The sequence below is a fragment of the Ranitomeya imitator genome, chromosome 2 (genome assembly GCF_032444005.1).
Source record: "Ranitomeya imitator isolate aRanImi1 chromosome 2, aRanImi1.pri, whole genome shotgun sequence".
Lineage (NCBI taxonomy): Eukaryota > Metazoa > Chordata > Amphibia > Anura > Dendrobatidae > Ranitomeya > Ranitomeya imitator.
In genome coordinates, this window is record NC_091283.1 from 169,199,542 (window position 1) to 169,226,363 (window position 26,822).

At 42.1% G+C, this 26,822-nt stretch overlaps 1 protein-coding gene across 2 annotated transcripts in view; it reads left to right on the top strand.

Annotated features, from left to right (window-relative positions):
- The first annotated feature begins 688 nt into the window (after positions 1 to 688).
- LOC138662375 (ficolin-1-B-like) overlaps positions 689 to 26,822 on the top strand; it is a 126,197-nt gene continuing 100,063 nt past the window's right edge. Inside the window, exons 1-4 of one of the 2 annotated variants that reach the window (XM_069747915.1) lie at positions 689 to 796; positions 995 to 1,108; positions 8,220 to 8,273; positions 12,789 to 12,842. In XM_069747915.1, the coding sequence (XP_069604016.1) occupies positions 715 to 796; positions 995 to 1,108; positions 8,220 to 8,273; positions 12,789 to 12,842 (304 nt within the window). In that variant the 5' untranslated portion in view covers positions 689 to 714. Of the gene's footprint in view, positions 797 to 994; positions 1,109 to 8,015; positions 8,112 to 8,219; positions 8,274 to 12,788; positions 12,843 to 26,822 lie in introns of those variants that run through there. The other variant, XM_069747916.1, reaches the window with a different exon arrangement.

Genomic DNA, 26,822 nt, shown 5'->3' on the forward strand with positions numbered 1-26,822 from the left:
TTTGCTTTCTCTAAAGATGTTAGAATTGGGAAAATGAGGACACTGAAATACACCACTATTTCATGGTATGGTGACTCACTATGAAGAGGTCCAAAACTGACCAACATCACAGTGCTCTGGGATGGGATTTTGGATGGTTGTTCTGTTGTGAGAATATCCTCTTGTCAGGGTGGAAGTTGGGTCCTGCTTATTTTGAGCTAGCGGTTCCTCTTTGATATGGATACCATTTTCAGCTGTGCGACTGCATCATGTGCCCATGTCAAATTTGGGAGGCAACTCTAGTAGATTCATTGGATGTTGGAAGGGTTCATCATGCGGATTGGGAGTTAGAGAGTAATGCACTTCTGCCATTGTGTTACTCTAGATTTGGTAGCTTTTTTAATTTTGTGGCTCTTTACCAGAGGTGATCATCTTTTCTTGTGTCTCATAGGAAACACAGAGAGCATTGCATATGTGTTATTATCATGTATGGGGGAAATGTGGTACCACCAAACTATACCTATTATGATACAAAAACAGAAGCGTGGGTTCTTTTGCTGCCTTATTACTTCCATAGAGTTCAATTTGGGTCGTTGGCCCAATTTCCTCTTTCCCTTTAACTAAACTCCCATTTTTTTGTTTTTCAGTAGATGGAGGTCAAAGATTGCTCTCAGTACATTTACTGTATGAACTCTGCTGTGGCAGAAGGTAGACGCAGCGATCAGAGAAGCTGCCATGATCCTCTCACCGCAGAACATACTGGTTCTTCTGCTCAGTACAACCTTCATCTGCAGCCGGGCAGACGACACCTGTCCTGGTAGGTAACATGTATTTTTATGGACTCCATATCGAGCGCTGCCAGTAATTTTGTAGGGAAAACATTTTCAGCAGACTCCCTTAAATGCCAAAATTGGGTTCTTATTGGTTTAAATTAGTATTTGACAATAGGTTTTATAAACTAGACATCCTCTCCCGGTAATAGAACATGTGACAAGTTTTTCTTATTTCCCAACAGATGTAAAACTGTTGGGTGTTGGGGAATCAGACAAATTGGCTATTCTAAGAGGATGCCCAGGGACCCCTGGACATCCGGGACTTCAGGGACCTCCAGGACTGCCGGGACATAAAGGTAAATCTAGTAAATGAACAGCCTAGTCTCAAACGTAAAAACTGTATATTCGCTACTATTTGTTTGAATTCCTAATCTGCACGTCTATTAAAGTGAAGCTATCAATTACCAAAATCATTTTTTTCTGTTAAGTGTATTTTTTTTATATTTTTGGCATTTTTTTACGCAGCACAGTCTGTATTAAAAATAAAAAATATAAATCTTGCAGCACTCACACTGGCCACTTGGGCATTTTAGACACTAACTTCCTATTGTTTCAGGTAATGCACATGTACATTATTAACCCCTTCCCGACCCATGACGCCACGTAGGCGTCATGAAAGTCGGTGCCATTCCGACCCATGACGCCTATGCGGCGTCATGGAAAGATCGCGTCCCTGCAGATCAGGTGAAAGGGTTAACTCCCATTTCACCCGATCTGCAGGGACAGGGGGAGTGGTAGTTTAGCCCAGGGGGGGTGGCTTCACCCCCTCGTGGCTACGATCGCTCTGATTGGCTGTTGAAAGTGAAACTGCCAATCAGAGCGATTTGTAATATTTCACCTATTATAACGGGTGAAATATTACAATCCAGCCATGGCCGATGCTGAAATATCATCGGCTATGGCTGGAAATACTAATGTGCCCCCACCCCACCCCACCGATCGCCCCCGCAGCCCTCCGATCTGGCCGGTACACTGCTCCGGCTCCCCTCCGTCCAGTGCTCCGCTCCCCCCCGTGCTCTTGTCCGCTCCCCCCGTGCTCCAATCACCCCCCCGTGCTCCAATCACCCCCCCTGCACTCCGATCCACACCCCCCGGTGCTCCGTTCCACCCCCCCGTGCTCCATTCCAGCCCCCACGTGCTCCGTTCCACCCCTCCCGCGCTTCGATTCCCCCCCCCGTGCTCCGATCCCCCCCCCCGTGGTCCCCCCCCACCCCGTGGTCCCCCCCCACCCCATCATACTTACCGATCCAGCCGGGGTCCCGTCCGTCTTCTCCCTGGGCGCCGCCATCTTCCAAAATGGCGGGCGCATGTGCAGTGCGCCCGCCGAATCTGCCGGCCGGCAGATTCGTTCCAAAGTGCATTTTGATCACTGAGATATAATCTATCTCAGTGATCAAAATAAAAAAAATAATAAATGACCCCCCCCCTTTGTCACCCCCATAGGTAGGGACAATAAAAAAATAAAGAATTTTTTTTTTTCCACTAACGTTAGAATAGGGTTAGGGTTAGGGGTAGGGTTAGGGGTAGGGTTAGGGTTAGGGCTAGGGGTAGGGTTAGGGGTAGGGTTTAGGGGTAGGGTTAGGGGTAGGGTTAGGGCTAGGGGTAGGGTTAGGGGTAGGGTTAGGGCTAGGGTTAGGGCTAGGGTTAGGGCTAGGGTTAGGGTTTCGGTATGTGCACACGTATTCTGGTCCTCTGCGGATTTTTCCGCTGCGGATTTGATAAATCCGCAGTGCTAAACCGCTGCGGATTTATGGCGGATTTACCGCGTTTTTTTCTGCGCATTTCACTGCGGTTTCACAACTGCGATTTTCTATTGGAGCAGTTGTAAAACCGCTGCGGAATCCGCACAAAAGAAGTGACATGCTGCGGAATGTAAACCGCTGCGTTTCCGTGCAGTTTTTCCGCAGCATGTGTACAGCGATTTTTGTTTCCCGTAGGTTTACATTGAACTGTAAACTCATGGGAAACTGCTGCGGATCCGCAGCGTTTTCCGCAGCGTGTGCACATACCTTTAGAATTAGGCTATGTGCACACGGTGCCGGATTTGGCTGCGGATTCGCAGCAGTGTTCCATCAGGTTTACAGTACCATGTAAACATATGAAAAACCAAATCCGCTGTGCCCATGGTGCGGAAAATACCGCGCGGAAACGCTGCGTTGTATTTTCCGCAGCATGTCAATTCTTTGTGCGGATTCCGCAGCGTTTTACACCTGTTCCTCAATAGGAATCCGCAGGTGAAATCCGCACAAAAAACACTGGAAATCCGCGGAAAATTCGCAGGTAAAACGCAGTGCCTTTTACCCGCGGATTTTTCAAAAATGGTGCGGAAATATCTCACACAAATCCGCAACGTGGGCACATAGCCTTAGGGTTAGGGTTGGAATTAGGGTTGTGGTTAGGGTTAGGGGTGTGTTGGGGTTAGGGTTGTGGTTAGGGGTGTGTTGCGGTTAGGGTTGTGATTAGGGTTATGGCTACAGTTGGGATAAGGGTTAGGGGTGTGTTGGAGGTAGAATTGAGGGGTTACCACTGTTTAGGCACATCAGGGGTCTCCAAACGCAACAAGGCGCCACCATTGATTCCAGCCAATCTCGTATTCAAAAAGTCAAATGGTGCTCCCTCACTTCTGAGCCCCGACGTGTGCCCAAACAGTGGTTTACCCCCACATATGGGGTACCAGCATACTCAGGACAAACTGCGCAACAATTACTGGGGTACAATTTCTCCTGTTACCCTTGTGAATCTAAAAAAATGCTTGCTAAAACATAATTTTTGAGGAAAGAAAAATGATTTTTTATTTTCACGGCTCTGCGTTGTAAACGTCTGTGAAGCACTTGGGGGTTCAAAGTGCTCACCACATATCTAGATCAAAAGTCACTACTTCACTTCCGAGCCTCGGCATGTGCCCAAACAGTGATTTACCCCCACATATGGGGTATCAGCGTACTCAGGAGAAACTGGACAACAACTTTTGGGGTCCAATTTCTCCTGTAACCCTTGGGAAAATAAAAAATTCTGGGCTAAATAATTATTTTTGAGGAAAGAAAACGTATTTATTATTTTCACGGCTCTGCATTATAAACTTCTATGAAGCACTTGGGGGTTCAAAGTGCTCACCACACATCTAGATAAGTTCCTTTGGGGGTCTAGTTTCCAAAATGGGGTCACTTGTGGGGGGTTTCTACTGTTAAGCCACATCAGGGGCTCTGCAAACGCAACGTGACGCCCACAGAGCATTCCATCAAAGTCTGCATTTCAAAACGTCACTACTTCACTTCCGAGCCCCGGCATGTGCCCAAACAGTGATTTACCCCCACATATAGGGTATCAGCGTACTCAGGAGAAACTGGACAACAACTTTTGGGGTCAAATTTCTCCTGTTACCCTTGGGAAAATAAAAAATTGCAGGCTAAAAGATCATTTTTGAGAAAATAATTTTTTTTTTTTATTTTCATGGCTCTGCGTTATAAACTTCTGTGACGCACTTTGGGGTTCAAAGTCCTCACCACACATCTAGATTAGTTCCTTTGGGGGTCTAGTTTCCAAAATGGTGTCATTTCTCGGGATCTCCAATGTTTAGGCACGCAGGGGTTCTCCAAACGTGACATGGTGTCCGCTAATGATTGGAGCTAATTTTCCATTTAAAAAGCCAAATGGCGTGCCATCCCTTCCGAGCCCTGCCGTGCGCCCAAACAGTGGTTTACCCCCTCATATGGGGTATCAGCATACTCAGGACAAACTGGACAACAATATTTGGGGTCCAATTTCTCTTATTATCCTTGGCAAAATAGGAAATTCCAGGCTAAAAAATCATTTTTGAGGAAAGAAAAATTATTTTTTATTTTCATGGCTCTGCGTTATAAACTTCTGTGAAGCACCTGGGGGTTTAAAGTGCTCAATATGCATCTAGATAAGTTCCTTGGGGGGTCTAGTTTCCAAAATGGGGTCACTTGTGGGGGAGCTCCAATGTTTAGGCACACAGGGGCTCTCCAAACGCGACATGGTGTCCGCTAACAATTGGAGCTAATTTTCCATTCAAAAAGTCAAATGGCGCGCCTTCCGTTCCGAGCCCTGCCGAGTGCCCAAACAGTGGTTTACCCCCACATATGAGGTATCGGCGTACTCGGGAGAAATTGCCCAACAAATTTTATGATCCATTTTATCCTACTGCCCATGTGAAAATGAAAAAATTGAGGCGAAAATAATTTTTTTGTGAAAAAAAAGTACTTTTTCATTTTTACAGATCAATTTGTGAAGCACCTGAGGGTTTAAAGTGCTCACTAGGCATCTAAATAAGTTCCTTGGGGGGTCAAGTTTCCAAAATGGGGTCACTTGTGGGGGAGCGCCAATGTTTAGGCACACAGGAGCTATCCAAACGCGAAATGGTGTCCGCTAACGATGGAAATAATTTTTCATTCAAAAAGTCAAATGGCGCTCCTTCCCTTCCGAGCCTTACCATGTGCCCAAACAGTGGTTTACCCCCACATGTGAGGTATTGGTGTACTCAGGAGAAATTGCCCAACACATTTTAGGATCCATTTTATCCTGTTGCCCATGTGAAAATGAAAAAATTGAGGCTAAAAGAATTTTTTTGTGAAAAAAAAGTACTTTTTCATTTTTACGGATCAATTTGTGAAGCACCTGGGGGTTCAAAGTGCTCACTATGCATCTAGATAAGTTCCTTGGGATGTCTAGTTTCCAAAATGGGGTCACTTGTGGGGGAGCTCCAATTTTTAGGCACACGGGGGCTTTCCAAACGTGACATGGTGTCCGCTAAAGAGTGGAGCCAATTTTTGATTCAAAAAGTCAAATGGCGCTCCTTCCCTTCCAAGCCCTGCCGTGCGCCCAAACAGTGGTTTACCCCCACATATGAGGTATCAGCGTACTCAGGACAAATTGGACAACAACTTTCGTGGTTCAGTTTCTCCTTTTACCATTGGGAAAATAAAAAAATTGTTGCTAAAAGATAATTTTTGTGACTAAAAAGTTAAATGTTCATTTTTTCCTTCCATGTTGCTTCTGCTGCTGTGAAGCACCTGAAGGGTTAATAAACTTCTTGAATGTGGTTTTGAGTACCTTGAGGGGTGCAGTTTTTAGAATGGTGTCACTTTTGGGTATTTTCAGCCATATAGACCCCTCAAACTGACTTCAAATGTGAGGTGGTCCCTAAAAAAAATGGTTTTGTAAATTTCGTTGTAAAAATGGCAAATCGCTGGTCAAATTTTAACCCTTATAACTTCCTAACAAAAAAAAATTTTGTTTCCAAAATTGTGCTGATGTAAAGTAAACATGTGGGAAATGTTATTTATTAACTATTTTGTGTCACATATCTCTCTGGTTTAACAGAATAAAAATTCAAAATGTGAAAATTGCAAAATTTTCAAAATTTTCGCCAAATTTCCGTTTTTATCACAAATAAACGCAGAATTTATTGACCTAAGTTTACCACTAACATTAAGCCCAATATGTCACGAAAAAACAATCTCAGAACCGCTAGGATCCGTTGAAGCGTTCCTGAGTTATTACCTCATAAAGGGACACTGGTCAGAATTGCAAAAAACGGCAAGGTCTTTAAGGTCAAAATAGGCTGGGTCATGAAGGGGTTAACAACAGTGTGAGCCAGGCGCTATCCATTGTGCAAAGATAAGTGTGAAAGCAGGGGAGCAGGGTCAGGTGTGACATCACCTTTCGTGATTAGTCACAGCTCAGGTTGTTACCTGTCATTTTAATCCTGCCTGTGGTGATAAGGAGCCTTGTGAAAACTCTCCCTGAAAGGGCAGGAAGAATGAGTCTAAAACGCCCCAGCGGCAATTGTGAGAATTGCAGAATGATTCATTTTGTGTTTGTTGAGGAGATGCTTCTCAATGGTGGACATGGCCCTGTCTCGTCTTTTTTGAGATGAGTTGCTGGCATCAATTTCTAAGTGAGTTAATTTTTTTAAATGAAATGTAAATATATCCAATGTTCACCTTCTGATCTGTGTTCTATGTTCTGAAAATATGGCAGGATTCCCAGATCATTGCATTCTTGTTTTCTGTACGTTTTACAGTGTCCGAACTTTTTGGGAACTTTGGTTGTTCATGTAACACAAGAACCTGATTTAAACAATAGGTCATTTTCTGATTAGAGCAACCCTTTAAGTCCTTCTGCTCCCTATGATTGTTGTTACAGTAAAGTTCCCCCCACACAGATTAGGCTACTTTCACACTAGCGTCGTTTTGGATACGTCGCAATGCGTCGTTTTGACGAAAAAACACATCCTGCACAGTTGTCTGCAGGATGCGTTTTTTCCCCATAGACTAACATTAGTGACGCATTGCGACGCATTGACACACGTCGCAACCGTCATGCGACGGTTGCGTCGTGTTGCGGCGGACCGTCGGAACAAAAAAAGTTACATGTAACTTTTTTTGTGCGTTGTGTCCGCCATTTCCGACCGCACATGCGCGGCCACAACTCCGCCCCCTCCTCCCCGCAACTCACAATGGGGCAGCGGATGCGTTTTAATAATACATCCGCTGCCCCCGTTGTGCTGCGCTGTCACAGGATGTGTCGGAACGTCGTCCCGACACACTGCGACGGGCCGATGCTGGTGTGAAAGTAGCCTTAAATAGGTCCGTCAAACCTGCTGATTTTGGTAACCAGACGTCTGATGTCCATGAAGAACCGAACCCTGGGGAGATAAGGATTGGGCAGTTAACATTCGAGTGTCCCATTCTCTTGTTTTCAGGTAAAATAAGAGGAGTCTGGGAGCAGATTTTTTTCTTCCAGCCCTAGTGAAACACCTAAGCGCTTGGCCTGGCTCTCGTGTGTATGGGCTAGCTGGGATAGGGGAGTCATATGTGTATTAATGGACAGTGGCTGGTAACCACGTTCCGGAATCTAGACCACGTAGGAATTTCCACTGTGTACTATTGTGCCAGAGGAATTAGAGGGTACTCAAGCCCTGCATTAAACAAGACTTTGTCGCTTGCTTTAAATAATAAATGTACTGGTACTTTTTCTCCCCCTGGTATAAATGTCGACGTTCCCCTGAATCCGGTGGTGCTTTTCTCTTGTTTCTGCGACTCTCTGTTCCTGAGATATGGCCTCTTCTTCTCAGTATATAAATCTAGTTTTATTAGTTAACTGGGCGTCATTCTAAAGAAAACACCCACAGTGAAGATTTAATGATCACGCCCACTTGGCTATAAAGACTACATTTATACACAATGAAGAAGAGACCACACCTCAGGAATAGAGAGGCGCAGGAACAAAAGAAAAACAGTGCCATATTCACGAGAACAGTGGCATTTACACCAGGTAAAACAATTACATATATCAGGCAATTGACAGGTCCCCTTTAATCTTTTACTTCAGTTCATTTCAGCCTATTTTGTGTATTCTAATACATATTTTTTCTTAATGAAGGTGAGCTAGGATCTCCAGGGAAAGCAGGAGACAGAGGATTAACTGGAGAGAAAGGTAATGTCCCGACATGTAGACTTCTAATCAGAGGTGTATCTAGGGTTTCTGGCACCCGGGGCAATAATTCATTTTGGCCTACCCCCCTTCCCCCCCCCCCCCAGGACATATGCGATTTGCACACTTAGTCATGTACCCACGAGTTCCTCTCCCTAATGCTCTCAATGTTCAGTGAAAAACTGAGAGAAGCAGGAGGAGAAGCTCGCTGTCACAGGACCATAAGTATGAAAATCAGATATGAGTGAAGTGTTCATGTGACGACTACTGGAACCTGCAGAGCTGAATCCTGACATCACAGGCTTCTGAATTCTCATGCACTGCACACTTTTAGGATTCTCCCTGGCCAGTGGACAGTCATGTCAGCACAAGCATGTGATTTGTATACTTCTGACCACATTCTGACTAGACTTGCCCGGCCTCGCTCAGTTCATTTTCATTGAGTGAGGCCACACATGTCTAGTCAGCATGTGACTGCATGTATGTAAATCACCGGCACGAGAGAATCCTGACAGCATGCAGTGCGCACTGTGAGAAGTCAGAAGTCTGCTGTCACAAAGAATGACTGCAGACTCATCACAAATCTGGACATTCCCTTTAATGCTCCTAACATAAACAAAAACATGAGAGTTAGTTAGTATTGCAAATAACATTTATATCCAGGTACCTTATAGATGATGTTGTCTCTGGAGTCGTTGTCTGCACAAATTATGACCCCCACACTGTCCCTCTTATGGTACATGCTCTTTACACTGACCTCTCCTTTCCATACCGGCCCCCTCTTCACACTGTCCTCTCATACTGTGTCCCCACCTGTAGTGCCCAGTATTTATACTGTACGCTCTCATCACACTTCCCCTCCTTGGTATACTGTCCCCTCCTGGCTGTGCCCTTACACTGTCCCCCCATGCTAGACCCCCACTACTCAGTTTCTATTCTGTGTCCACTCACTTTTGTCCCCCCATACTGTCTCCTCACACTATTCCCCTCCCTCCTCATACTGTCTCCTCTCACATCCCCCCTGTTCACCATGCTGTCTCCTCATATATTTATCCCCTCACTTTCTATACTGCCTGCTCACCTGACTCCCCATACTGTGTCTGCACACATCCCATCACCCTCACTCCCTGTGCTCTGTTCACATACATTTTTCACATCGCTACTCATACTGTGTACACATACATTCCCCCGTTCGCTCCCCATACTGTCTGCATCCATATTGTTTCCTCATATATGCCCCCCATTCCTCCATACTGTTTCCTCATACATGCCCTCCATTCCCCAGTACTGTTTCCTCATACATGCCCTCATTCCCCCATACTGTTTCCTCGTACATGCCCCCCATTCCCCAGTACTGTTTCTTCATATATGCCCACCATTCCCCCATACTGTTTTTTCTTACATGCCCCCTATTGCCCAGTACTGTTTCCTCATACATGCCCCCATTCTCCAGTACGGATTTCTCATACATGCCCCCCATTCCCCTGTACTGTTTCCTCATACATGCCCCCATTCCCCCATACTGTTTCCTCATACATGCCCCCCATTCCCCTGTACTGTTTTCTCATATATACCCCCATCTCCCCCTTTGCTCTTCATTTTGTGTCCTCAAATCTCCCCACACATTAAACACCCCCATCCCCACTACAAATCTCCCCACACACAATAAATAACCCCATCTCCACTACAAATCTCACCCCACATATTAAACACCCCCATCCCCACTCCAATTCTCCCCACACACATTAAAAAACCCCATCCACACTCCAATTCTCCCCACACATAATAAATCCCCCCACTCAAATTCTCCCCACACATAATAGATCCCCCTATCCCCACTCAAATTGTCCCCCCCCATGCACTTAATCTTCAGTGTCTTCAGCTCCACTGGAGCACTTACCAATAGTGTTCGCCTCTGCAGCGTGAGTGAGCGACGTCAGCAGCATGATCACATGATCTGATCAAGCTGCTCACGTCGCTCTGACCTGGCAGTCAGAGCCTCAATTGTACTCACTTCTATAAGATGCGAGTACAATTGATCCCTGGGCAGGAGCGGACACTGGCAGCTTGGGGCCCCTGTGCAATAACTGTGTCTGAGCTCCCCTCCTTTTATGGCGACAAAGCGCTATATATATAGCCCCACACACATACATGTGTATATATTACATAATCTCCTTTATTATGTATATTGCCATCCCTTATTATACAGTGCCCTCTCGTTATGTACAGTACCGTCCCTTACATATTGGATTATATAGAGCCCTGTTTTTTATTACATACCATCCTCTGATGTTAGCTGTATAATGAAATGATGGCTGGTGGAGCATGGGAAATCTTCTTTTCTAATGGAGGAGCTGATGGACTCCTCCATCAGCAGTCATTTTATATCTAAATAGAGAGGGGACTATGTAATAAAAGAGGGTGCTGTGAATAACAAAATTAGCAAGAATACACTATGTAAGAGAAAGCACTGTACATAACAGCAGAGAAAGCTATATAATAAGGGACGACACCATATATAACTAGAGAGGATGGTATGTAATAAGGGACGATGTTATACATAATAAAATAGGAAACTATGTAACTAAGGAAAGTGTTATACAGAATAAGTGAGTATACTATATACTAAGGGACTGTGTTATACTTAATTGGAACGTACACTCTATACTAAGGGACTGTGTTAGACATAAGTGATAATAATGTCTTCCTCCACCTCCCCCTGTTCCTAAGTCCGTTATAAGTCCCCTTCCTACCATCTCAATCCCCAACACCCCTCATTGTCCTCCTCCCCCGCATCCCATTATTGTCCTCTACCCCACCCCATCATTGCCGTCTTCACCACCTCCATCTTTGCCTTCTCCACCACCATCATTGCTTTCTCCCCCACCACCCCATATCATTGCCCATTCCACCACCTTTATCATTTCCTCCTCCCCCACCACCCCATCATTGTCTTTTCCCCCACTATTCCCATCATTGCCTATTACACCACCACTCCCATCACTGCCCATTCCACCACCTCCATCATTTCCTACTCCCCCACCACCCCATCATTGCCCTTTCCACCACCTCCATCATTGACTTCTCCACCACCACTTTCATTGCTTTATCCCCCACCACCCCATCATTGCCGTTTCCACCACCACCATCATTGCTTTCTCCCCTACCACCCCATCATTGCCCTTTCCAACACCTCCATCACAGCCTTTTCCTCCACCGCCCTCATCATTGCCTCCTTCCCCACCACTCCCATCATTGTCTTTTCCACTACCATTATCATTGCCTTCTCCCCACCTCCATGGTTTTCTCCTCCCCCACCATCCCCATCATTGCCCTTTCCACCACATCCATCATTTCCTCCTCCCCCACCATCCCCATCATTGCCTTTTCCACCACCACTATCATTGTCCTTTCCACCACCACCATCCTTGCACATTCCACCACCTCCATCATTTTCTCCCCTTCCACCATCATTGTCCTTTCCACCACAACCATCCTTGCCCATTCCACCACCTCCACCCCCCATTATTTCCCTTTCCACCACCTCCATCATTTCCTCCTCCCCCACCTCCACCATTGCATTCTCCCCCCACCACCATCATTGCCCATTCCACGACCTCCATAATTTCCTCCTCCCCCACCATCCCCATCATTGCCTATTCCACCACTTCCATCATTTCCTACTCCCCCACCATCCCCATCATTGCCCTCTCCATCACACCATCATTGCCTTCTTCCCATCAGCCCGATCATTTTACTCTCTTCCCCCTACACACACACCATTTACCTCTTCACATTCCCCCACAGCGCTACACACACACACAACACACATACAACACAAACACACTCACTCACCACTCTGCCCCAGCATCTCCGTCACCTTCCTCTCTCTGGCACAGCCGCAGCTAAATGATGATGTCATCCAGCGGCGCTGCTGTCTGTGTGAGAGGTAGCGCAGGCAGGAAGCAGGACAAAGCCGGCGCACTGCAGCTCCTCTGTGCCGGCTGTCAGCTTGACAGTCGGCACAGAGAACAGCCAACTCTCAGTCCGTGGGGCAGCAGAATGCAGCCACCAGGGGAGACACTGTGGACCGCCGCATTAGGTGACCTAACTGCGCCCCCTTATAGCTGCGCCCGGGGCACATGCCCCGGCTGCCCACCCTAGATACGCCTCTGCTTCTAATACAGAGGTTGTATACTGAATCTCCTGCTTCATGCTATGTGTATGGACATGGATATTGTTGGAGACCTCATGCATCCATGAATTTATATATCCAGAGAGCTGGGATCACTCAGCGGGTGATTTTGAATTAAATAAATTCCACAGGTAAAATGTTATTGAAAGTGGAGACATTTTTCTGATAGGCGACCTCTCCACTCCTGCGTTTGTCTGCTCAGACAAAGAGGATTAGGGTTGAAGGTCTCCAACCTCATTAGTGATGGGGGCTTCTTATTTCCCTTAAGAGGCTATGAAAAATATATAAAATCTTTTTCTTACAATTATTTTATTTAATTTTAGGTGATAAGGGAGTTCCTGGGCAAATGGGAAAACTAGGACCAATTGGAGAAAAAGGTAATGTCAGGGTGGAGGAAACATGTAAAGAATCTGCCTTAATTTTCCTTCATGAACGAGGAAAACATGGCTACTTTCTTCTAAAAACAGTACAGTTGAAGCCGGTCTTAGATTGTTTTTCCAACTAAAGATATTGTTAGATGGGCATTCAATCCTTTTCTTGTAATTACTGGATGGTTCCTGTGCAATATGTCAACATATGACCCAAACCCATTGCCACAAACTCGGGACGGGTAACACTCAACTACATCACTAAACATACTGATCCACTAAGCAGATATTAAGCTGCATGCTGAATCAAAGAGTGCTATGCTTTTTTTAAAAAAGTTATAATTTTATTAAACACAAACAATACACATAATAAAACTAAACAATGCCTCAAAACCATACAGATCTAATATACACTGAGGATAGGCGTAAATAGAAATCTAATAATAATAAGGAGAAATAGGAAAGCACCTGGGAACACCATATATATTGATTCGTTAAGTTTGGCACTAGAGCATGCTGAGAAAATTCTTCAATGAATATTTAAGTTTGGCGCCTATTTGTTACTGCACATTATTAGTAGTCTAAAAAGTATTTCTATACATCAAAGTAATAACTTGATGAAGAATGTACAAAATTTAATCTTAATATAAATATAATAAAACCCACCTTGGTATACAAAAGCGCTAAGAAAGTTACTGCGCAAAGGCACTAGTTAATTATTCCAACTACCCTGATCACAGTATAATTATACAAAGATAACCATTGTTTACAGGTACGAAAGACACTAAATCCACAATTAATATTTAATCAGTATTTCAATTGAAACGCTGCTAAATAGTAGTTTGAATGCACCATTAGAAGATCTATTGCTATGGAACGCAACTAAATTTAGTGCCACTAGCGGCTGCATTTAGTTATATGACAGCTACAGGTAACTATAACCCTACTGCTTTGTCAGTAAATATTTATCAAGTACTAGATGGCAGCCCGACTCTAAAGAATCGGGAGTCTAGAATCCATATATACTTTATTTATTCAAATGTAAGAATAATACAATTAATAAATATTAGTAAGAAAGAACAAAAATAATAGGCAGTATATGGAGAAAACACCAAACAAAAGTTCAAAATTGGTGTGAAAATGTCACTGAACCACTTCACAACTAAATATATATAGTTTTGGTAAATGGTATTATCATTTTTTTGACGAAATTCGGCAGGAGCTTGAAGAGCAACGTCACTGGGCCCGCCTCCACGCAGTAGAAACTTGCTGTGAGGTAAAAATTCAAAAATCACACCAAAATTGCGGGCGGAGTGTGTCACAGTACGGCACGTTTCTGATTGGTCGCTCGCAGCAGGCGGCAACGAATCAGACACTGGACACTGTTGACGTCACTTATCTCCGGACATTAGCTCCGGACATTAGCTCCGGACATTAGCTCCGGACAGGAAGTTGGCACAAATTGCAGGAAGTAGTATTCTAGGCAATTATATATTAGATATCTAACCAAATTTGGTAGCAAAAAATATAAAGAATAGATTTAATTATTCATCACGTGCAGACACAACCAGCTATATAGAGCCAAAGTGCAAAAAGCGCTAAACAACCATATTACAGCAGGGCGACTATTAAGTACTCACAGTGCCAACGTTTTAGTGCTATACTAATGCCTACAATGCAGCAAATGACTGTCCGTATCTCCGGAAGAAACAATGCACCCAATAGTTGGTCTAAAACAGATATAGGTGCCATGCAAACATATACCTATATTTCTCCAACCATGCCTAAACACAGGGTAAAAATAAAGAACCCTTAATTATACGTGCTACCTAATAGTAAGGTGCTTCCCGCTTCCAGCCACACATGGCACGCCACTCTCCACCGAACCCCGACGCGCGTTTCGCGACAGCTTCCTCCTGGGGGCGTGTCTATAGTGAGGCATCATAGAGCTTATAAGCCACAACGAGCCAATAGAATCACAGATGGGCGGAGCTTGCCGTCTCATACTATTAGCTAGAACAGCCCGCTGGAATCAACCACAGCCGCAGGACTCTTACCATCAGTAAGGTGACGAATCAGGGGCAAGATTATAGATCTATTATCCAGCATAAGTGTATACCAAATATATATATATTAGCAAGAAAAACAAGCCCTAAACAAGAGCGGAATAAACAATCTTACATTAAGGAAACCGCCCGCCGGCAAACAGCGCGATCACATATAATTAACAGCAGCTAAAGAATTAGAAAGCCACATAACACTTAATTCGTACACAAAGGTGTACTACAGGGATATGACACTACAATAAAATTGCACTAGAGATATCACTAACCAGCCACAGTCATAACCTATGCACAGGTGAAGAAGATTATATGAACTGGACAATTAAGTCCTGAAATTACAGAAATAATAATTTAAAGTGAGATAGAAAGAAAAAGGAAAAAATATATCCATATTGAAATTAGAAAAGAGCATAAATCACTGGCGTTGAGAAACAGCAGAGAGCTCACCTGCAGGATGAAACCATCAGCTGATATACACAACCACCAAATGATCAATTTAATATCCGTACGTGAAAGGAAAATACAATAAGTAAAAAGAAGAAACACCCAGAAAGCAAGTGAAGAAATATAATAGATATTTAATAGAAAGTCAGATCGATGTATATACTGAGTTAAATCTAAACCTTCATTCTATATAGACAAAAAAATTAATTACTGTTTGCCAAATTTATCACCCATAGTACACATTAATAATGAAGAAAAAGTCTTCTAAAATTTATATGTGGTTTATAGCAGCAAAAAACAACCACTGATCTTCCGGATAATGGTAATCCAGTTTATATATAGTCACTTTATGCTTATGAAGAAACGTCATGAATTATAGCACGTCCTTCACGGCTTATTTTTGTAATAATGGACAGCAGAATTCAAAGCCCAGCAGGAATTCCCGATGACTCGACGGATCCAAGATTTCAAAGATGAAGTATGGAAGCACGACTATGGCATGGCAATATTCTGAAGGTAAGTGGATAAGAGCCTGAAAATCAAACACCTTTCACCGCTCTTCTTCCATCTGGAGCTAAAGTGATAAGAAAATCCATATCCAATACACACTTCCAAAATCCGAATCAAGGAAACCAAAATGGAAGATGAAGGTAAGATACATATCCTGAAGGGATTGAAAAGGCCCAAGCTCTATGAAAAAATGAAACTGAATTAAAACAAGTTAAAAACAACATATAAAAAACCTCAAAGACACAGAAAAAACAAATTAAAAATGACCGATGCAGCTAAACAGAAAGAAATGGATGAACTTATGTAAGTCACAAAAAAGCCCCAAAGCCAAAATTCTCATTAAGGCCCTGGGGTGCTAACGTTCCCAATCGATAAATCCATCGGCTCTCAACCTGAGCCAATTTTTTAGCTAGGTCCCCCCCTCTAGGTCCCATGCTGACAAGATCTATGGCCTTAACTTTCATCAACCTAGGGTCACTGTTGTGAAATTTCTTATAGTGCCTAGGGAGCGTTTTAAGGCTGGCAAAATCCTGAACCACTTTAGATTTTTCTATATCCAGGCAATGCTCCCGGATACGTACTTTTAACTCTCTCGTTGTAAGGCCTATATAGATATTGCCACATGGGCACGTAGAGTGGTAGATCACGCCTTTGGATGAACAAGACAAAAATCTTCTAATCTCGTAGCTTTTGGATCCATCGAAATTAGTAAACCTTTTGGCTTTAATACAATTGGCGCAAGCCTTGCAACGGCCACAAGGAAAGAAGCCAATTAAATCTTGTTTTGCTCCTTTACTCTGATTACGTGGCTCATAATGGCTGTGGACCAAAATGTCGCGAATGTTTCTCGACCTTTTTGCCACTATCGACGGCTTTGAGGGCAAACATTGTTTAAGAACCGGATCAGTGTGTAACACCGCCCAGTGCTTTTCTATAATAGTTTTAAATTGAGACCATTTATTATGGTACCCGGTGATTAACCTGACTTGGTCATTGTCTTTATTCAACCTAGAGGTGTTGCCATACAGTAAGGTATTTCTAGGAGTCCTTTCTGCCCTCCTCCGTCCCTTTCGTATTGTTTTTTGGCTATATCCTCGTTGCAAAAATCTCTCAGCAAGATCATCGGCCTGCGCGCGAAAATCTTCATCCTTAGAACAAATGCGTCTAACCCGCAAAAACTGTCCAACAGGTATTCCTCTTATTGTGGACGGCAGGTGGGCGGATTCTGCATGAAGCAACGAATTGGTGGCAGTGGGCTTACGAAAAACATTGGTGATAAGATCACCCTCGGGCAGGGAACGTATCTGCAAGTCAAGGAAATCGACAGACCTACCATATTTGAAGGTCAGCTTGATATTAAGATTGTTGCGATTGAGGGCTGCCATGAGAGTATGTAAATCATTAATGCCCCCCTCCCATACAAACCAGACATCATCAATATATCTCATCCAACCTTGGATGAGATCACTCTGGGGGATGGGATTACTCATGAAGATCTCCCTTTCCCAAGCCCCCAGAAAAAGGTTTGCATAGGGGGGGGCACAGCAAGCCCCCATCGCGGTACCCTGCAAATTGCAGATACGTGCCCTGCCCGAATACAAAAACGTTATGCGACAGAACAAACTCAAGCAATTCCAATAAAAGTTGAACCAAATTCACATCAAGGTTACTTGCACTTAAGTATAAAGCCACAGCCTCAATACCATCTGCATGTCTGATGGAGGTGTAGAGTGCCTCTACATCAGCAGTCACCATTACACTATTGGGACTTAAATGAAGGTTGTCCAGCCTCTGCAGAGCAGCCGTGGTGTCCTTGATAAATGATGGAAGTTGATTTACTAAAGGCTTAAGATAGTAATCCAAAACCTGAGTAATTACTTCACACAAACCACCATTGCCGGACACAATCGGCCTGCCAGGAGGGTCCCTGGGATTTTTTTGTATTTTGGGGATAAGGTATAGTGTGGGCATCCTAGGTCGCATGTTTCTAATAAGTTCAAGCAATCTCTTAGGAATAATGCCTTCATAAAAGGCCCTTTCTAAGATCACAATCAATTCAGCTTGAAAAGAATCCATAGGATTCAAAGCAAGTTTCTTGTAACATGTTCTGTTATCCAACAATTTATAGGCCTGCTTCTCATAAAGAGTGCGAGGCCAGATGACCAAATTTCCGCCTTTATCGGCTGCCTTATACACTACATCATCCCATTCTTTTAGGGTCTGCAAAGCTTGTTTTTCCTGTTGTCCAAAGTTGGATGGACCAAACCCCTTGGTTGATAGTTCTTCTATTTCTCTGGTCACCAACCTAGTGAACACCTCCACAGCCGGACACAAATTGAATGCTGGGAATTTCTTAATCTTACTAACCAAATGGTCAGGGAAACCACTCACCTCAACCGGATTGCTCTCACTCTCCAAAGCCTCCAAGTTAGCAAGGGCCTCCCTCTCTTCCTCAGTATCGAAATTTTCATCAATTTGTCCCTTGAAATGTAATTTTTTTAATATTAACTTCCTTGAAAATAAATGCAAATCCTTTACCGATGTGAAGGCATCTAGAGAGAAGGATGGACAAAAAGTAAGACTTTTTTCAAGGATTGACGTCTGTATATCAGACAAAACATGTTCTGACAAATTAATCACCTTCATTTTGTCGTTCCTCTGGTAATTCCTTTTTTTGAAAAACTCACTAGATTTGGAACTACCTCCAAATCTAGTACGTTTATTCCAAGGAGTAGCATCGTTGCCTTGATTGGATGTCCCTGCATCTGAAACTGAAGATGCTGAGCTGAATGATTCGGATCTAACTTTACGTTTATCCTCTTTGGACTGTGGACTTTGCCATCTATATATTTTGTTGCTGTCATAATCGGCAACATCCCTCAGATATTTCTTGGTTTTTACCGCACAGATTTCTTTTTCCCATTTTTCAAGGTCGTTATCAATCTCTTTCAAAAATGATTCCAATTGATCGTTTTTTACATCTTTTTTAAGGGAAAGTTCTAATCTGCTTATTTCTTCTTCAATTTTCTTTATAGATAAGATGTTGCTCTCTATAATTATCTGGAGAAACTCCATAGAGCAGACAGAAGCAGCCGTCATCCAGCGATCAATTAAATGTTGCTCTCCCAAATCAAATGTAGGATAAAGTTGCACCCGTAAACCACGTGGAATTATTTTCTGACTTACATAATTCTCCAATGTTGTCTTAGTCCACCATATTTTGTTTTTTTTTATGAATATAGTTTTTATACTGTTTCATCACATCTCTTTCCGTGTTAGAGGCATCGGTCATAGGTAGAGAGGCATTAGAGCGAAAAATATTTGAAGCTTTTAATCGCCAGCTTGATTCTCTGGCTGAGAAATCCATTATACGGAATCGGGTATACTGCCTACAGACAGAAATGCAATTATAATAATAATAATTTTTATTTATATAGCGCCAACATATTCCGCAGCGCTTTACAAATTATAGAGGGGACTTGTACAGACAATAGACATTACAGCATAACAGAAATACAGTTCAAAATAGATACCAAGAGGAATGAGGGCCCTGCTCGCAAGCTTACAAACTATGAGGAAAAGGGGAGACATGAGAGGTGGATGGTAACAATTGCTTTAGTTATTCGGACCAGCCATAGTGTAAGGCTCAGGTGTTCATGTAAAGCTGCATGAACCAGTTAACTGCCTAAGTATGTAGCAGTACAGACACAGAGGGCTATTAACTGCATAAAGTGAATTAGAACATGATGCGAGGAACCTGTTTTTTTTTTTTTTTTTTTATATAAATAGGCCACACAGGGATCGTTAGGTTAATGCATTGAGGCGGTAGGCCATTCTGAACAAGTGAGTTTTTAGGGTACGCTAAATGTCCACATATGACCCAAACCCATTGCCACAAACTCGGGACGGGTAACACTCGACTACATCACTAAACATACTGATCCACTAAACAGATATTAAGCTGCATGCTGAATCAAAGACTGCTATGCTTTTTTTAAAAAAGTTATAATTTTATTAAACACAAACAATACACATAATAAAACTAAACAATGCCTCAAAACCATACAGATCTAATATACACTGGGGATAGGCGTAAATAGAAATCTAATAATAATAAGGAGAAATAGGAAAGCACCAGGGAACACCATATATATTGATTCGTTAAGTTTGGCACTAGAGCATGCTGAGAAAATTCTTCAATGAATATTTAAGTTTGGCGCCTATTTGTTACTGCACATTATTAGTAGTCTAAAAAGTATTTCTATACATCAAAGTAACAACTTGATGAAGAATGTACAAAATTTAATCTTAATATAAATATAATAAAACCCACCTGGGTATACAAAAGCGCTAAGAAAGTTACTGCGCAAAGGCACTAGTTAATTATTCCAACTACCCTGATCACAGTATAATTATACAAAGATAACCAATGTTTACAGGTACGAAAGACACTAAATCCACAATTAATATTTAATCAGTATTTCAATTGAAACGCTGCTAAATAGTAGTTCGAATGCACCATTAGAAGATCTATTGCTATGGAACACAACTAAATTTAGTGCCACTAGCGGCTGCATTTAGTTATATGACAGCTACAGGTAACTATAACCCTACTGCTTTGTCAGTAAATATTTATCAAGTATATCTAACCAAGTTTGGTAGCAAAAAAATATAAAGAATAGATTTAATTATTCATCACGTGCAGACACAACCAGCTATATAGAGCCAAAGTGCAAAAAGCGCTAGACAACCATATTACAGCAGGGCGACTATTAAGTACTCACAGTGCCAACGCTTTAGTGCTATACTAATGCCTACAATGCAGCAAATGACTGTCCGTATCTCCGGAAGAAACAATGCACCCAATAGTTGGTCTAAAACAGATATAGGTGCCGTGCAAACATATACCTATATTTCTCCAACCATGCCTAAACACAGGATAAAAATAAAGAACCCTTAATTATACGTGTTACCTAATAGTAAGGTGCTTCCCGCTTCCAGCCACACATGGCACGCCACTCTCCACCGAACCCCGACGCGCGTTTCGCGACAGCTTCCTCCTGGGGGCGTGTCTATAGTGAGGCATCATAGAGCTTATAAGCCACAACGAGCCAATAGAATCACAGATGGGCGGAGCTTGCCGTCTCATACTATTAGCTAGAACAGCCCGTTGGAATCAACCACAGCCGCAGGACTCTTACCATCAGTAAGGTGACGAATCAGGGGCAAGATTATAGATCTATTATCCAGCATAAGTGCATACCAAATATATATATATTAGCAAGAAAAACAAGCCCTAAACAAGAGAGGAATAAACAATCTTACATTAAGGAAACCGCCCGCCGGCAAACAGCGCGATCACATATAATTAACAGCAGCTAAAGAATTAGAAAGCCACATAACACTTAATTCGTACACAAAGGTGTACTACAGGGATATGACACTACAATAAAATTGCACTAGAGATATCACTAAACAGCAGTGAAAATAAAGAATATACATACTGACTGTAAATTTACCAAATAGTAATCGAATATTGATGTTAGTGAATTAAACACCCTGCCTGAGGGTGATCTTATCACCAATGTTTTTCGTAAGCCCACTGCCACCAATTCGTTGCTTCATGCAGAATCCGCCCACCTGCCGTCCACAATAAGAGGAATACCTGTTGGACAGTTTTTGCGGGTTAGACGCATTTGTTCTAAGGATGAAGATTTTCGCGCGCAGGCCGATGATCTTGCTGAGAGATTTTTGCAACGAGGATATAGCCAAAAAACAATACGAAAGGGACGGAGGAGGGCAGAAAGGACTCCTAGAAATACCTTACTGTATGGCAACACCTCTAGGTTGAATAAAGACAATGACCAAGTCAGGTTAATCACCGGGTACCATAATAAATGGTCTCAATTTAAAACTATTATAGAAAAGCACTGGGCGGTGTTACACACTGATCCGGTTCTTAAACAATGTTTGCCCTCAAAGCCGTCGATAGTGGCAAAAAGGTCGAGAAACATTCGCAACATTTTGGTCCACAGCCATTATGAGCCACGTAATCAGAGTAAAGGAGCAAAACAAGATTTAATTGGCTTCTTTCCTTGTGGCCGTTGCAAGGCTTGCGCCAATTGTATTAAAGCCAAAAGGTTTACTAATTTCGATGGATCCAAAAGCTACGAGATTAGAAGATTTTTGTCTTGTTCATCCAAAGGCGTGATCTACCACTCTACGTGCCCATGTGGCAAGATCTATATAGGCCTTACAACGAGAGAGTTAAAAGTACGTATCCGGGAGCATTGCCTGGATATAGAAAAATCTAAAGTGGTTCAGGATTTTGCCAGCCTTAAAACGCTCCCTAGGCACTATAAGAAATTTCACAACAGTGACCCTAGGTTGATGAAAGTTAAGGCCATAGATCTTGTCAGCATGGGATCTAGAGGGGGGGACCTAGCTAAAAAATTGGCTCAGGTTGAGAGCCGATGGATTTATCGATTGGGAACGTTAGCACCCCAGGGCCTTAATGAGAATTTTGGCTTTGGGGCTTTTTTGTGACTTACATAAGTTCATCCATTTCTTTCTGTTTAGCTGCATCGGTCATTTTTAATTTGTTTTTTCTGTGTCTTTGAGGTTTTTTATATGTTGTTTTTAACTTGTTTTAATTCAGTTTCATTTTTTCATAGAGCTTGGGCCTTTTCAATCCCTTCAGGATATGTATCTTACCTTCATCTTCCATTTTGGTTTCCTTGATTCGGATTTTGGAAGTGTGTATTGGATATGGATTTTCTTATCACTTTAGCTCCAGATGGAAGAAGAGCGGTGAAAGGTGTTTGATTTTCAGGCTCTTATCCACTTACCTTCAGAATATTGCCATGCCATAGTCGTGCTTCCATACTTCATCTTTGAAATCTTGGATCCGTCGAGTCATCGGGAATTCCTGCTGGGCTTTGAATTCTGCTGTCCATTATTACAAAAATAAGCCGTGAAGGACGTGCTATAATTCATGACGTTTCTTCATAAGCATAAAGTGACTATATATAAACTGGATTACCATTATCCGGAAGATCAGTGGTTGTTCTTTGCTGCTATAAACCACATATAAATTTTAGAAGACTTTTTCTTCATTATTAATGTGTACTATGGGTGATAAATTTGGCAAACAGTAATTAATTTTTTTGTCTATATAGAATGAAGGTTTAGATTTAACTCAGTATATACATCGATCTGACTTTCTATTAAATATCTATTATATTTCTTCACTTGCTTTCTGGGTGTTTCTTCTTTTTACTTATTGTATTTTCCTTTCACGTACGGATATTAAATTGATCATTTGGTGGTTGTGTATATCAGCTGATGGTTTCATCCTGCAGGTGAGCTCTCTGCTGTTTCTCAACGCCAGTGATTTATGCTCTTTTCTAATTTCAATATGGATATATTTTTTCCTTTTTCTTTCTATCTCACTTTAAATTATTATTTCTGTAATTTCAGGACTTAATTGTCCGGTTCATATAATCTTCTTCACCTGTGCATAGGTTATGACTGTGGCTGGTTGCCCCAACCTGCAGGGGGAGGCTCCGGTCACCTCATACAGATCTGCATAGGTGTTTTTGGGTCACCATTCACTTCTACTACTTTATACTTTAATACATCTCTTTTCACTTTTCTGTGATAAATATACTTCACTCTTTTGTCATTTTTCTTGGTGTTTACTTCACTAACATCAATATTCGATTACTATTTGGTAAATTTACAGTCAGTATGTATATTTTTTATTTTAACTGCTGTTTAGTGATATCTCTAGTGCAATTTTATTGTAGTGTCATATCCCTGTAGTACACCTTTGTGTACGAATTAAGTGTTATGTGGCTTTCTAATTCTTTAGCTGCTGTTAATTATATGTGATCGCGGTGTTTGCCGGCGGGCGGTTTCCTTAATGTAAGATTGTTTATTCCGCTCTTGTTTAGGGCTTGTTTTTCTTGCTAATATATATATATTTGGTATGCACTTATGCTGGATAATAGATCTATAATCTTGCCCTTGATTCGTCACCTTACTGATGGTAAGAGTCCTGCGGCTGTGGTTGATTCCAGCGGGCTGTTCTAGCTAATAGTATGAGACGGCAAGCTCCGCCCATCTGTGATTCTATTGGCTCGTTGTGGCTTATAAGCTCTATGATGCCTCACTATAGACACGCCCCCAGGAGGAAGCTGTCGCGAAACGCGCGTCGGGGTTCGGTGGAGAGTGGCGTGCCATGTGTGGCTGGAAGCGGGAAGCACCTTACTATTAGGTAACACGTATAATTAAGGGTTCTTTATTTTTACCCTGTGTTTAGGCATGGTTGGAGAAATATAGGTATATGTTTGCACGGCACCTATATCTGTTTTAGACCAACTATTGGGCGCATTGTTTCTTTCGGAGATACGGACAGTCATTTGCTGCATTGTAGGCATTAGTATAGCACTAAAGCGTTGGCGGTTGGCACTGTGAGTACTTAATAGTCGCCCTGCTGTAATATGGTTGTCTAGCGCTTTTTGCACTTTGGCTCTATATAGCTGGTTGTGTCTGCACGTGATGAATAATTAAATCTATTCTTTATATTTTTTGCTACCAAATTTGGTTAGATATACTTGATAAATATTTACTGACAAAGCAGTAGGGTTATAGTTACCTGTAGCTGTCATATAACTAAATGCAGCCGCTAGTGGCACTAAATTTAGTTGTGTTCCATAGCAATAGATCTTCTAATGGTGCATTCGAACTACTATTTAGCAGCGTTTCAATTGAAATACTGATTAAATATTAATTGTGGATTTAGTGTCTTTCGTACCTGTAAACAATGGTTATCTTTGTATAATTATACTGTGATCAGGGTAGTTGGAATAATTAACTAGTGCCTTTGCGCAGTAACTTTCTTAGCGCTTTTGTATACCCAGGTGGGTTTTATTATATTTATATTAAGATTAAATTTTATACATTCTTCATCAAGTTGTTACTTTGATGTATAGAAATACTTTTTAGACTACTAATAATGTGCAGTAACAAATAGGCGCCAAACTTAAATATTCATTGAAGAATTTTCTCAGCATGCTCTAGTGCCAAACTTAATGAATCAATATATATGGTGTTCCCTGGTGCTTTCCTATTTCTCCTTATTATTATTAGATTTCTATTTACGCCTATCCTCAGTGTATATTAGATCTGTATGGTTTTGAGGCATTGTTTAGTTTTATTATGTGTATTGTTTGTGTTTAATAAAATTATAACTTTTTAAAAAAAAGCATAGCAGTCTTTGATTCAGCATGCAGCTTAATATCTGCTTAGTGGATCAGTATGTTTAGTGATGGTTCCTGTGCAGTCTGAAACTATTAAAGAGAACCCACTCAACTCCACCTTCACGCTGGCTGGGTCCCCACTGGTATCTTCTAATTCTAATAAGGGCGGCACGGTGGCTCAGTGGTTAGCACTGCACCCTTGCAGCGCTGGAGTCTTGGGTTCAAACTCCACCAAGGACAACATCTGCAAAGAGTTTGTATGTTCTCTCCGTGTTTGCGTGGGTTTCCTCTGGGTTCTCCAGTTTCCTCCCACATTCCAAAGACATACTTAAAGGGAATTTAGATTGTGAGCCCCATCAGGGACAGTGATGATAATGTGTGCAAAATGTAAAGCGCTGCGAAATATGTTAGCGCTATATAAAAATAAAGAATAAAATAAAGATTATTAATTCTCTTCTTGTCTAGTTGGCATCATCCTTTAGGATGATTGGCTGCATGATCAAGTGCAGAATGAGACATATTCAGGAAATAAGTTATATAATCAATATAAACTTAAAATGCAGACTCTCAGCTTCAATTTGAGGGCATTCGCATTCTAATTAGAGTAAGATTTTAGGAATTACAGCTCTTTAATATGTAGCTGCCATCTTTTTCGAGGGACCAAAGGTAATTGGACAATTATCTCAAAAGCTCTTTAATGGAATATATGGATTTTCCCCTCTTTAATCCATCATCAATTAAGCAGATAAAAGGTCTGGAACGGATTCTAGGTATGGCTTTTGCATTTACAAGCTGTTGCTGTGAACCCACAACATAACAAACCACTTTGCTGAGCGGGCACCATCCACATATGAAAATACACCTAAGGGGATCACCATCTGCATACTATATATGTATAAGTAGAAACGACAAGAGAAAGTGTATGCATATAAATTGGGATCACCAAAAAATCGTAGAGAAATACAAAAACATTTTTATTGAGGGAACAACACACACAAGAAAACTAAAAACATTTAAAAACCCACTAGGGGTAACGGGTCCATACAGATTTTAAGTAAATACCATAATACAACAAACAGCACTGCACAGCCAAACTATATAAAGCATATAACACCAAGCCAATATCAATAGAATATACAATATATTGTGACCCACAGACCTATACTAAGGTACAAGGCTACCCTCTAATATCCGGGCACACAATTTTGCATCCTACAAATGAGGCTCCAAGAAGAGGTATGCCCAGGAGAAAAACACCTCCTATGTCCCAGAGATCTGCTGCCTAAGTCCTATAATCTTACCCTACCCAGCGTATAGGCATGTCACAAGGCTCCTGGCCATAAAGGCTTTTGTGGATTATAGGTAGGCTGTGCGGCTGTGGAGACCACAACATGTGGCCAAAGAAGCTTTTAATGGAAGTGAAAAAGACCATCATTAGTATGAAAAAAACAGGAAATACATTATATAGATAGCAGAAATGTTAGCGTAGTAAAATCAACAGTATGGTACATTCTGTAAAAAAAAGAGTGCACTGACCCAAGCTAATTCACTCGGATCAGGTGGGATTCGTCAGGGGGAGGGAGGGTAAAGACAATTCAACCAAAATTATTCAGTCTATAACTTTTGCTAAGAACAGAGGGATCTCTTTGGTCCTCCTCTCAACAGATGCGGAGAAAGCATTTGACAGGGTGAGCTGGTGCTTTATGGAA